The sequence below is a fragment of the Manihot esculenta genome, chromosome 4 (genome assembly GCF_001659605.2).
Source record: "Manihot esculenta cultivar AM560-2 chromosome 4, M.esculenta_v8, whole genome shotgun sequence".
NCBI classification, from domain to species: domain Eukaryota; kingdom Viridiplantae; phylum Streptophyta; class Magnoliopsida; order Malpighiales; family Euphorbiaceae; genus Manihot; species Manihot esculenta.
The window spans coordinates 907,626-921,075 of record NC_035164.2 but is presented as its reverse complement, the minus strand read 5'-3'; the positions used below and the strand labels follow the sequence as shown (position 1 = coordinate 921,075).

Sequence of the window (13,450 nt, the reverse complement as noted above, 5' to 3'; positions counted from 1 at the left end):
CAGATTTTCTAAACTTCAACTGGTGTTAAGGTATACATATATCTCATAATAAGTTGCCGCCAATTTTTCAGAATTACATTTACACTATATGCTATAGATACATATCAGTTACAACAAGGATGAGAAATCTCATTTTTGAAAAAAGAAAATCAAACATCCTCTCCCACTCTAAAACATCTCAAACTCTGTATACTCTTCTGTACCCTTAGATTCCTTACATTTTGCACTGTCCTTGTTCTGAGGAAATGTGGCGGGTGTGCCGCTTCCAGCATCACCGAACTTGGGCATCTCTGGTGGGATTGCACATCGTATCAGCGCCCAGTTAAGGCCTTCGAAGAAGGGGTGCTGTTTGATCTCTGCAGCTCCTTTAGCAGATCCTAATCGATTTTCAGGTTCCTTTATCAACAAACCTCTGATCAAATCGCGTGCATGAAATCCTACTATAGGGCTACTCGGAAACTTGAGGCTTCGTGACACCACATTGGACAATGTTTCCTCATTTCCTGAACCTTTGAAGGGTGTCTTGCCATACAAAAGCTCAAACAGGAAGATCCCAAATGTCCACCAATCAACAGCACTGCCGTGACCCTCGGCTTTAATGATCTCTGGAGCAAGGTATTCATGAGTTCCAACAAAGGAATTAGATCGGGCATTAGTTGGCTCCACTACCAGCTGTGGCAGGGGACTGACTTGAGCAGCCAGGTCAGATTTTAATTTTCGAGATTTTGCAGCTACTGATAGAAGTCGAGGAGTAAAACATGACACTTGCCAGGCCGGGTGGAGGCAGAAAGGGTCTATACAGCTAGCTTCAGAGCAAGGACTTGACATCTTTTTTGTGGGCTCTTCAACCGGTGAAGATGACTGAACCACGATTGGATTAACAGTACACCTTAGTGACAAGTCAAAATCTGATAGCATGATGTGCCCATCTTCTCGGACCAGGATATTTTCCGGTTTTAAATCACGATAAACAACTCCAAGCATGTGCAAGTACTCTAGAGCAAGAAGGACTTCAGCAACATAAAACCTGCATGTGATTAACATTTGAATTAAAATGACAAAAAGCATTTGTAAATTATATATAATCAACATCAAAGTAAATGTCTTCTAATACATTTGATTTTCTTCTATCAAAGAGATCTATTTTAAAGGGATTTCTTCTTCACAAAAGACTAGTTTGACTCAATTTGGCTAACAAAAAATTCATCTTTCTTTTCTTCAAAAAATAGTAACTGTCACAACCACATCAAAACAGTTAGTGACAGAAGGATGCTGGATAAATTCTTGCCAGCAGTTCATTCCACTTCTTGTTTATCTATTCAGGACATCAAAAACATACAACACATAAAAAAGCTACATATATACCTACTGCAAACAACCACCTTCAAAAAGAGACCTCAGAAAGACAAAAGAACAATTCTTTTGACAGAGAGATAAAAACGTTCACAAGAATCAGGTTATAGAAAAGCCTAACACCAGCAAAACATAACACCTCAAAAGAGGAAGTACCTTGTTGCTTGTTCAGAGAAACTCCTGCTAGGTTGCTTCTGCCTTAGCACATGTAGATCTCCACCTGGACAATACTCCATAACCAAGCATGAGAACCTATCGGACACAAAATGGGCATATAGCGTGGGGAGAAAAGGATGATCCAGCATCTGCAAAATCTCCCTTTCAGTTTCAGCCCTAGACATCTTCTTCCTGCTAGCTAAAAATTCATTGTCCATCACTTTCAAAGCAAACAGACAATTTGTACCAGTGAGCTCAGCAAGATAAACAGATCCAATATCCCCACAGCCAAGCTTCTTGATTAGCTTGAAGTGCTTCAAACCTAAACTTCCATGTTGCCTCTGAAAATGACGAATAGCTTCCCACCTCAAGTCCTTGGACATATGAGGTCTATTGCCACAACGACTAGACCCACTTAGATTGCTATCTTCACTAACACTTGTGCTACTACTATAATCACCGATGCTACTTTTTGAGCTTTGGGAGAACTCACCCTTTTCTCTTGATCTTGATTTTTCATCAACTTTAATCAATATAGACTTAGCTGCGCTACTGGAATTATACAACCCTTGTTTGCTTGAACTTGTATCTTCAATGCCTGAATTGCATTCAACACTACGATTTGTAGCACTAGATGCTGGAGAAGCTTTCACACTTTCCTCCCTTCCATGCTCTGGAGTACACTCACAAATGTCTGAACAGCTTGTACTAGGACCCAGATCGTTATTGACTTTACCGTTACACTGATTGCTGAAGACAACAGTTGAATCCTGCTTTACTTTCTTTTTCACAAAGCTCTTGTTCCTGAAGATTGGTTTCATAAATCGTGGACTATTACATGCAGGATTGTTTGCCACAGTACCAGGGCGGCAATTAGGAGGTAAAGACGAAGCATGTGACTGGTTTTTCTGCCCTTCTGGTGCTGATACTTTCATCGATGCTAGAAAAGAGGCTGAAGTTTTTTCATCCACCTCTGGCAGTTTCTCAGTAGCATGATTGATAGATGAAAAATCTGTAGATTTAATCCTTTCAACTTCCATCTTTGGTTTTTCACTACTACACCCTGTAAGCAAAGGAACAACTTGATGTGGTAAAGAATGAGCATTTTGACATGATAACGCTTCTTTATCCATTTGAGAGGATTCACACAACTTCTCAGTGGAGGCTGTTGTTATTCTTTCTGGTACAAGGGATATTTCCACCAAATCACCATTACCTTCACTTAAGGGAAGGCCAGATCCATTTGCCTCAACTACAACTGCCCTGTACAACCTTTTGATAGTACCTGCTTCTGAGGCCCCTGAAGGAACTGATGGTCTTGATAATCGCTTCATAGCAGCCATCTCCGATGCCTGAGAGATGCATAATCCCCTCAATGCCTGTTTCAAACTCACTGGCTCAGAAATTCCAATACCTGACATTTGTGGTGAACCAACTCGCATTGGTCTCTTCATTGCTTTCTTCCGTAAACTATCTTTACTGCTTTCATGGGATAGACCAAGACCCTTGACTGAAATTCTACCATCAATTGCTTCAAAAAGGCGATTAATGTCATCCTCTATAGAATACCTATTTCCTGATTTCAGAACAGAATGCTTTCCATCGTTCTCATCAGTTTTCAAATCGAAATCTAATTCTTCAGTTGCTTCAACAATTTCAGAAGTACTAGCCAAAGTATCCATCTCTATAAGATTCACTCAAATGCTAAAAGGAACTGATATCTATATTACAATATCACATTAGCCCATTTCTGAAGAAGCTTTCCGAAGGTATCGTAGAACAGGAATCAGAAAGAACACCACGTATTCTTTGAAATTCTGTTCGATCATATTGATTCCCAAAGTTGAATTGCCTATTAAAATCCCACTACTGATCGCACAATGACACATTCAACTCCTGCCACAATCAACATGCGTTGGTTAAACACAAGCAAGATAGAGAAAATTACTCATCCATAACACCATAAAAGGGCATTATGAATAACGCTTATTACCCAAGCGAAATTCAGTTAGAATTTGCAAGTTAAACATGACACTGGAAGTTGTTTTCCGATAAGCTGTGAAAGTGAATCCCCATTAAGAGAAAGAATGAAAATTTACTAACTTCTTTACTGCAAGAGAAAAGGCTTAACGTTTTTTCAAGACAATATTCATTATTTAAAAAAAAAATGCTCAACTGTGTATATCAACTGGACACTTAGATAACTACAAAACTAAACATTTTTCAAATTCTATCAATCAGCAATCATACAACAGAATTATTCAGAACTCTTTTGCAACCTTTAACGATGAATACAAGATAGCCAACAACGTAATATCTTTTTTTTTCTCCTTATCTCTACCCTCATTGGCCATAATAAAGCAAGTTGAAAGACCAATTGACAAAAGGGAAAAGGTTTCTGGATCTCTGAGGTTTCAGAAATGATGTTAAAAAATAAAACTTTCAATAACAACATTACAAAATATGCCGTTATATCAAAGTTGAAACCAAACCAGCCAAGCTTGTTACATCGTCAAATCAAGCAAGAAGCAACCTGTTCTAATACCATGTCTTGTGCCTGAGCTGATTTTCATTATTTTTCTTTATCGTAAATAACAAAAACAGAAGAAAAGCTGAAAATTGAAAGTTACCTGAAACGGGATCAAAGCCGACGATCAAAACGGCAGCAGCGGAGGCTATAGGGTGATAGATAAACAGAGAGAAGGAGCGGTGCTGAAGAATGAAAAGGGAGAGAGAGGTAGGTGGTGGAGTTAGGGTTAGGGCACGAGAGAGAGAAGTGGGAGAGTGAATGAAGAAAGAGAAAGAAGAAAAGTGAGAAATGGAAATCACGAGAAGAGAAGGTGAGAGGTGAGAAGTGTGAGTCACTCGCCTCGTCGTCTACACTACGGCTACTTGCTTTCTCTTTCACACAGCTACTGTTTCTTTCTCTAATGGAGGGAGCTAAGCTTCTCCTGTATTCTCTCTCTCTCTCTCTCTCTCCTCGCCTATGTTTCCGCCTCTTGGCTGCTATCCCCTACATCGTATCTATGCTACTCCCCTCTTCTATTTTTATAATAAATAATGTGTTTTAATTTTTTAAAAAATTATTACTTCATTCTCTTAATTTTTAAGTTCAATGAATTTTTTTATCATTTTAAAATGAAACTATTAATTATTTTATTATTATTTAATTGTTTTCATTACTCGAAAAATTAAATAATTTATAATAATGAAATGTTTGATTTTATGGTAATTTGTTTACCATATTAGAAATTAAATTTAAAAATACACTTGTGACGTTTATTGAATGTCTAACGGTATTTGTCAATATACATATAAAATGATTAAATAGTCAAATTTAAAAGGATTAAGAATTTTTTATTTGAAATTATAAGACATAAATTTTCATTAATTTATAGTATAAAAAAATAGTATGATAAAGAAAATACAGAGACATGAGTTGAAGCTTTTTAGTGATTTTTCATAATTGTTGTCCCATTATGTTTCTAGTGAAGAGCATGTTTCTTTTTCATTAATTATTTATGTATGATAAGTAATCCACCCACCGATTGAAATTAATGAGGAGTTGTTTGGGTGAAAAAATTATATTTTAAAGTATTTAAAAATAAATAGGTTATTCAGTTATTCTAATTCAAATATATTAAATTTAAATATATTTTCCTTAATAATTTACCATTTTATTTTATTTTAAACTAATAATAATAATAATGTATTTATAATTAGCAACGAACAATGGTAAGTACACACGTTTTAAACTAAATAAATTGTCAAACAAAGATTTAGTCTCGATAATTTAGAGTTCTGCAATTGGTCGGTTTAATTTTAAATTGAATCAAATCAAAAAAATTGAAAATTAAATTATAAAAATATTAAAAATCGAAAAAATTGATTATAAAAATATAATCAAATCGAATCGAACTGATAAAAATCGGTTCGGTTCAGTTCAGTTCGATTCAAACTGAAATCTGTAATTTTTTTTAATTTTCTGTTTTTAATTTCAGTAGAATAATTTAATAAATATTTCACATAAATTTATCAATAAATATTGTTTGAATACATAATAATAATACTTAAAAAATCTATAAAAATCCATATAAAATTTAAAAATATATATAAAATCAGTATTTCTATGTATAAAATTAATTTTTTAATTTTTCGGTTATTTAATACGTTTAAACCGAATCGAATCGAAAACCGAATAAATTGAAAATTACTAACGGAATTGAACCGAACCTTTCGATTAACCGAACCATTAAATCGAAATTGATCGGTTCAGTTTGATTTTTCGATTCAGACCGATTTATACTCTCCCCTACTCGACATAGAAGTTTTAGGAAAAAAAATCACTAAACTAGTCGAACTAAGTTAAATTTCAATCAAATTTTTATTAAAGAAATAAATTTATGCATAGAGAGAGTAATGATTCAAATGATAAATTGGAGCCAAATGAAAGGAAATGTTGAAGACATGTCTTTTGTTAAAATGATGACATGTTTTGAAACTTCTAATTAAACTGTAAATGTCTGTAATCTAAAGTGAAATGAGGTAATTTTGATATTTGATATTGATATTAGATGTAACACTCCACCTTCCACAATGCTTACAATTGCTGTCCTTCTAAGCCAATGTGTGAGATATTTTCTTTACCTAGGTTGGTCTACTGCCTGTACTACAAGGACCCTTTAAGCTATTACATTAATTAATGGATGCCTATGATTAACCTTTTCTTGATCATCTTTTTTTCTTAATTAACAACACCCATCACCAACCTAACCAAAAAGATTGTTATCAAAATTGCTTGCTTCTTCTTGCTCTTTCGCGAAGGAAAATATATAATAATAAAGTTAATTGAATTATTCTTTAAAAAAATAGATAAAATTCATTAAAAGATTAAATAGATCGAAGAGGAGAGTATAGTTTATGTTAAATGATAATTTAAGAGTGAATTTAGACAAAATATGAAATTTAATATATTTTAATGCCGAACAATTAGTATTGAACTTAATAAAAGCTTTTAATCTCATCATACGATTAGTATTAAACTTAATAAATGTTTTTTTTCATCTCAAATTCAGATAGAGCACACTCATTCAGAACAAAAATAGACTATTTAATGAATCATGACAATTTTATTCGGATACACTAATCTATATAAGCTAAATATATATCTTACAAACGATGAGAAACTCGAATGACCAATTTATCAAAAAACTTATGAATTATATCATATTCACACACATCGATCCACTCTTTAGTACTTTAATTTTTCTAAGCAAATAGGACACACTCAAAATAAAACATACAATACATGTACAAGTGAATAATGGAACATGCTTTTTGAAAAAGAGAAATGTCATAGACTGATATTTTTCAAGTGATTATACGATTTTCTCTATTCTATTAGTGTAAAAATATAATCATTAAATAAAAATAAAAATAAAATTTTTTTTTTCAATTAATAGGATGGAGAAGGATAAATCTTATCTCCCCATGCTCCATATGTGATAGATTTGATTTTCTCTTACCCCATATTATATAGATCTGATTTCTTTTTGGTCTATCATATGGGTCTCTCAAATGGATCTCTCAATATTCTATTCGATGAAAGAACCTGCAAAATAAGAAAAAACCATCAGGGGTCTACCGGGGATACCCGATGGAGACCCTCCGATGTTCAAGTCAGATTTTATGAATTAAAATAGTATATTTAGGCAAGAGTTGTAGAAGAAAAAATAAAAATAGAGTCTTCGAATGAGAAGGAAGAAGAGAGAGCTCCCTTTGGAAGAAGGTCCCTTATCCCTTTTACCTACCCCTGCACGCACGCGGACCCGGTTGCAAAGTGACTGGACTGGCTATTATTCCTCACATCATCTCACTGGGCTGAATTTCTTCTCATTGAACCCGGGCTCATGGTGGACCCGATCATATAGTGAACTCAGCCTACCCTGCGCATCCGGATCGGGCTTGAGAGGCTGTATCGATCTTGCTTAAGAAGGGTTTCATGGGTTTTGGGTCATTATTCTCCTCTTGGGCCTGGTCTCGCCTAAAGTAGAGAAAGTTCGACGGTTATCAGATAATATTTAACTTTTAAGTTGATTATCTTTCGTATTATTTTTTTAATAAAAACTATATCGATTATAATTCGGATGCTTCCTAAACTATTATCTACGTGAAATTTCGAATGATCAATTGAATAAAGTTGAATGCCAAACAAGATGTTAAAAAAAACTAAAGATAGTTGTGCATTGCACAAGAGTAGAGGAAACAACTACAGATTTCCCGCTCATAAAGTTTGAGACCCATAAATATAAACAAAAAGTTGACCCATAAAAGTGAATAATAAAAAAAGGGTTTAAGTACACGAGAAATTAGCATATATTGTCTCCTTTTTATGCCACATTTGGCCAATAAAAAAATATTAAATTAAATTAAATGGATCTTTCTCTGTCTCTCTCATCATAACTTGGAAAGCAAAAGGGTATTTGATTTAATCCTATTAATCATGATAACCCTACAAAAAATAATCAAACCCAAGGATTAAAGACTTGCCCTTTTTCTTTGTTGGTGGAGACTCTTCATTCTTTTTATTATTTTCACCTTCATCATGCACATTAAGGGTAAATTTCTTCCCATCTTTGAATTTGCTTTTCTTCTCTTGCTCCACATTTCATACTTAATTACTATTACTTACTCTAATCTTCTTCTTTTTTAAATCATGTATATGAGTTTTATCAAAATTTTATTATATATTATACATTAAGAATTCACAAATAAAAATTATAATTTGATTAATTGATTTGTTAAAAAAATATAATTTTAAAAATATTTTAATTAATAAAATAATTATTTTGTTAAATCTAATATTAATAATTAAGCCATAATCATGGAATAATTAAAGCCTAAACCATTTTTTGCTTTTGTGCTCAGTCTCTATATAAACTCGGTTGGGTATATAAATCGGGCCGAGATCTTATTGTCTGGGTTTGGGCTTTGTCTTACTGGAAAATTGGATCCAAATGTTTTTTTTTTTTTTGGAATTTAGTATATTATCAAAGTAAAATATAAATGCGTTGTAAATATTTTATTAATAAAATATTTGATTAGCTCAAAGCTTAAAATTTTATTTTCTTTTTTATTTTTTTTTTAAACATAAATGAGGCTAAAGTTAAGGTTAAACACATAAAGTAATTGTTTTGAGCGTAGGATAGGAGAAACTGTTGATATTGTGAAGCCAAAAAAAAAAAAACATTTAAATTTTTTAAAAAAATTACTTTTAAATATAACTTATATTTAAAGATAATAATTTTTTAAGTGTTTAAAAATAATTTTTTTAAAAAAATAAATATCTAAAAAGTATTTTTTTTATAATTTTGATATTTATTAAATTACAATTAAAATTGAATTACCTTATAAATAAAAATACTAAAATAGAAATATGCAAGTACGTAATTGGCCATTAAAAAGAAAATTTTAAGATTAATATTAGTTTGGATTTACTGAAAAATAGTCCTATAAGGAAGTACAATATAGTAAATCTGTTAGAAAGGAAACCTGATCCGTTAGTATCTTACAATGGGATTTCATTATCTTTTAGTAATTTATCAACAGATATACAATTTATTGAAAAATTACTAATTGGTTATAAAATTTATTATTAAATTGTAAAAAATAGGTTGCATGATTTATGTTAATAGCATTTTATTTATTAGTAAATCATTGAAAAGAAAAAGATTTATGCGCTCTAATCCATAAATAAAGCATTTAATTCAATAAATCCATTTTCATTTATTTCACATAGTCCAAATATTAATCATGTTATATAAATAAATTAAAATTATATATTTACCGTCTAGATTTATCTTAGAATTGCAGAAATTCGTTGCTTTTTAAAGTAAAGAGTTTTGTGTATTGTGAGAGTATACACTTATGCTTTCTTGCTCTATATTGTCTTCTTCGCTTTGCAGCTTAATAATATATATGTAAAGAATATTGAAGAGAATTGAAAAAATATTTTTCTTTTCTCTAAATATATAGGTTTATCATCTAGTGATGAACTAAGATTTAACGGGTGATTGTATACCTAAACAGTGGTTCAATTCGATGGGTTAATCATTGATCGAGACGGATTTGATGAGTGATAAATACTTTCAAGATTTCATATTGATCCCTTCGTACTCAATCTTGAAGAAAAGGATCTACAAAATATAAGAGAACGATTATGGATCTATCGGGAATACCTTGATAAAAATTCTCTGACACTCAAGTTAAATAAAAAATTACTTGAGGTATATCAACACAAAGAGAAAATAAATAATAATGGAGCTTTAAAGAGAATGAAAAAGTTCGGAGAGTGTGCGTGAGAGCATGAGGAGAGAGAGTATGAGAGAGAGAGTGTGTGTGTGTGAGAGCTCTCTTTTTGGACTAAATCCATGATATATATATTAGTTAGTCGTTCTAATGGCCTCCAGCGCCAAATTCTATCAGATCGGACGTGAACATTCTTTGACAGGTGCATCAGGCAGCTCATAAATAGTGGATAATTGACCAATAAATACTGAGTCGATTGGTTCATACCTATTCATTATATACATCATGTCAATCAGCCCTACCACATGCGCAATCATGATCTTAGAGATGTATCAAGATGATGACTGATACGTGGGAGGTCGACTCTCTTCCCTAATCTTATTAAATTGTGCTCAGCTCATATAGTTCACATTAAGGTGGGTCCTCTCGATCACTTAGATTAGTTGTTCGAACTTTGAATCGCTTCGGGTTTTGAAAAAATCGACCTATCAGTTTTGGATATCGATAAAGTCAGGAGTGCTAATAGTCTGATTTTTATACTCTATAAGTCCGATTCTCTATTGCCTGATTAGATCGGATGAAAAGTTTATAAAACTCTATTGAATTCTGTATATATTGAATCTTGTGTATATATGTTATGGTATTATGATTTTAACGAATCAAATTATTATTATTACTATTATCGCCTAGGAAGAGAAAGAATGACAATTTTATGTTAACTTGCAAGTTAACGTTGGATTTTCCTTTTGCTTTTCTAAAATCACTAAATAGATTCTAGATTGGATCAACACGAGTAATTCGAACCCAAACTCTTTCGACCGCTAATACGTAAACTCCTTGTAGTATAATATCTAAGTTTAGTATCTTCAATGGAATTAATGGAGTGTCATGACGAAGCGGTGATGTTAGGTCCACTTGGTACAAATTAAGCTTACAGTGAAGGACATATCTCACTTAATACAATGTCTTCTTGCACAACTCATGAGAAAAAGAAGGCATCTTACATTTAATGGATAAAAAAACATATGTGTAAATGCCATTGAAAACAGACAAGTATAAACTCTCTCAACTCTCCCAAGGTTCCATATTTGTCCATTTCTCTCTTTATTTTTTAATTTAATAAATTAATAGTCTTTATTATTATTTTTCTTATTATTATGTCTTTTCTTTAATTGATATGACAAATAAAGAGATAAGGAGAATATGACAAAGGGATTATGTCTTTTTCTTATTATTTTAATAGTGTTTGATGGTAGAAAAACCAGCTAAGTGTATGCATGAGAAAGACTTATTGCAATCAAGTCTCTTTAATTGATATGGACTAATCATTCCTTTTAATCCACAATTATTTTTTGTCCTCACATTATTGTAATTACTTCCCTTTTGCTTAAATGTCAATAGTAATTTGACAGTGATGTTACCTAATTATATGTCATGATTTTGGTATTAGTCACTAATTGTTTCTTGGGTTGACTGCAATTTTTTAAATTTAGAATTTTATATTAAACTTAATAATATAATAATTTATCTTATAATCTAACATAATGATGGAGAAATAAGGTTTATTAATATAAGAAATTAAAAATTTTGGTCTTTTCTAGTAATTTACTATATAGTTTATGAGATTCACTAAAGATCATAACTTAGTCTCTATTTTTTTAAATCCTTTTGAGATTTTATTATATTAAAGTTAAATGCATATTTATCCATTACTTTTCATTAAAATTTATTTACTCTTTTAAAAAAATTAATTATGCCCACTTGACTTTTTTTATTCTATTTATTCATTTAAATTTTTAATTATAGAATAATTTAATTTATGTGAATTGAACATGATATTCGGATTTTTTATCACATAAATTAAATTATTTCATAATTTAAAGATATAGCTATTATATATTTTAAATTTTATATTATATTATTATGTTATTTATAATTTAAAAATTGAAATGATAAATAAGAGGAGGATAGTTAAATGAGTAAAATAATTTTTTATAAAAGAGTAGAGGCAAATTAAATGATAAGCCTTCATTACAATAAAGTGATATTTATGTTATATTCACTATTAGTTGATCATAAAACTACTGAGATTAAAATGTTACAAAAGTGAAATGTGGTTAGATTATGAATTATAATTTAATAGTAAATATTAATTAAAAAAACCATTTCATTAATAGAATGGAATCCTAATAATTGAAATGTTTGTTGTTAAAAGTGTAAGGTATAAAATTATGATTTTAGCTAAATGTTTGACTCTACATTGTAAATTATCCCTTTACTCTTTTAAGTCATCATATATTCATTTTATAAAAAAAAAAATGAAATGATGGATCGAAAAATAGAAATGTGTTGTGATTGGTTAAATTTACAATAAAGAGATTGTGAGGTGGTTAGCGCCTACTACTGCAGACACTCTGATGTTCAAGTAAATTGGAGATAAGTGCGAATGTAATGTAATTGCGTAGAACTCATGAGTAGTTGTGTAAGAAATGTACATTTTTATTTTTGTGATCGTTATTTTTTATATTGTAAGAAAGTGGAGTTAATTATGGTATTTTATGAAAATTCGACGATGATGTGACTGGCTAATTAATAAGGAATTTTACCGGCTAATTGATCGGTGATTCTACGATTACAGACGCAACAAAAGTCCGCTGGATGATATCTACTAATGGTAACTTTATACCAAGACTCGACCTATCTAAGAGAAAGTGAATTTTGATAATAAACCGGGTGTTACAGTATCTGAGTCTTTTTTTTATCAGGTGGAGTACCAGCTTATCAGATCCTTGCCATGTAATCCTATTTTGTGGTAACAACTCATTTCTTACTTTGGGCGATCATTGTATAACATTAGAGGTCCCTCCACTGTTCTTCGATTATTCAAATTTGAAGGTAACAGTTGTTCTCACGATCTGGGGCACGTGACTCATTGAGATTGGTCTTTTCTTATTCATGTCGCTTTATCTATCTAGCCCTTTAATGATGGCTGTCCCGTTTCTTGAATCTCATTTAAAGCCTGCAGTCAAAATCGTCTTATAAGAACCATTATTCTTCTCCAAATATCACTTTTGCTCGCAACTGTGATCTTTATTTCTAGAAAGATTCTGTCACTCTTTCTTTCTCATTTATACTCCATTGCTTTCACAGTAATTCCTGCTATCTTTTTTCTTTTAAAATAGATAGGGATACTTCCTCTTCTTCTCTTGGTGGAATCTCCATCTTAAGCTCCTCCTCCGACGACCCCATCTACGTCTCGGCTCCTATCGTTTTACTAAGGGTGGCTAATGAGAGCAAAGGTGGCCTGATTAGTGACATCCCTTCTATACCGACAGAGCAAAATGTAAATCACCTTCATGATAAATACCAAATTTCTCGAAAGACCTTATGCGTCTTTGCTCCCTCTTTGAGTATTTGCGTGGAGGACTAGATCACTGCAGATGATACAATCATAGTCTATAAAGAGTAGTTGAATGCGGGTCTTCGATTTCCTATGGACCCTTTTTTTACTGAAGTCCTTCAATTTCAGAAGCTTTCAGTCGTCTAACTGTACTCTAACAGCTGGAGGATCCTAGTGGCTTTCCAGTTCGTTTATTTGAACAACAATATTGAACCGAGTGTCGCGCTGTTTTCC

General features: G+C 31.8%; 1 protein-coding gene across 1 annotated transcript; it reads right to left on the bottom strand.

Moving 5' to 3' along the window:
• Positions 1 to 20: 20 nt before the first annotated feature.
• On the bottom strand, positions 21 to 4,514 carry LOC110613463 (serine/threonine-protein kinase D6PKL1). Its single transcript, XM_021754613.2, has 3 exons — positions 4,140 to 4,514; positions 1,510 to 3,405; positions 21 to 1,027 (listed from the first exon to the last, which is right to left on the bottom strand). Exons 2-3 carry the CDS (start codon positions 3,189 to 3,191, stop codon positions 169 to 171), a joined length of 2,541 nt encoding a protein of 846 aa, XP_021610305.1. The 5' UTR covers positions 3,192 to 3,405; positions 4,140 to 4,514; the 3' UTR covers positions 21 to 168.
• Between the last annotated feature and the right edge of the window lie 8,936 nt (positions 4,515 to 13,450).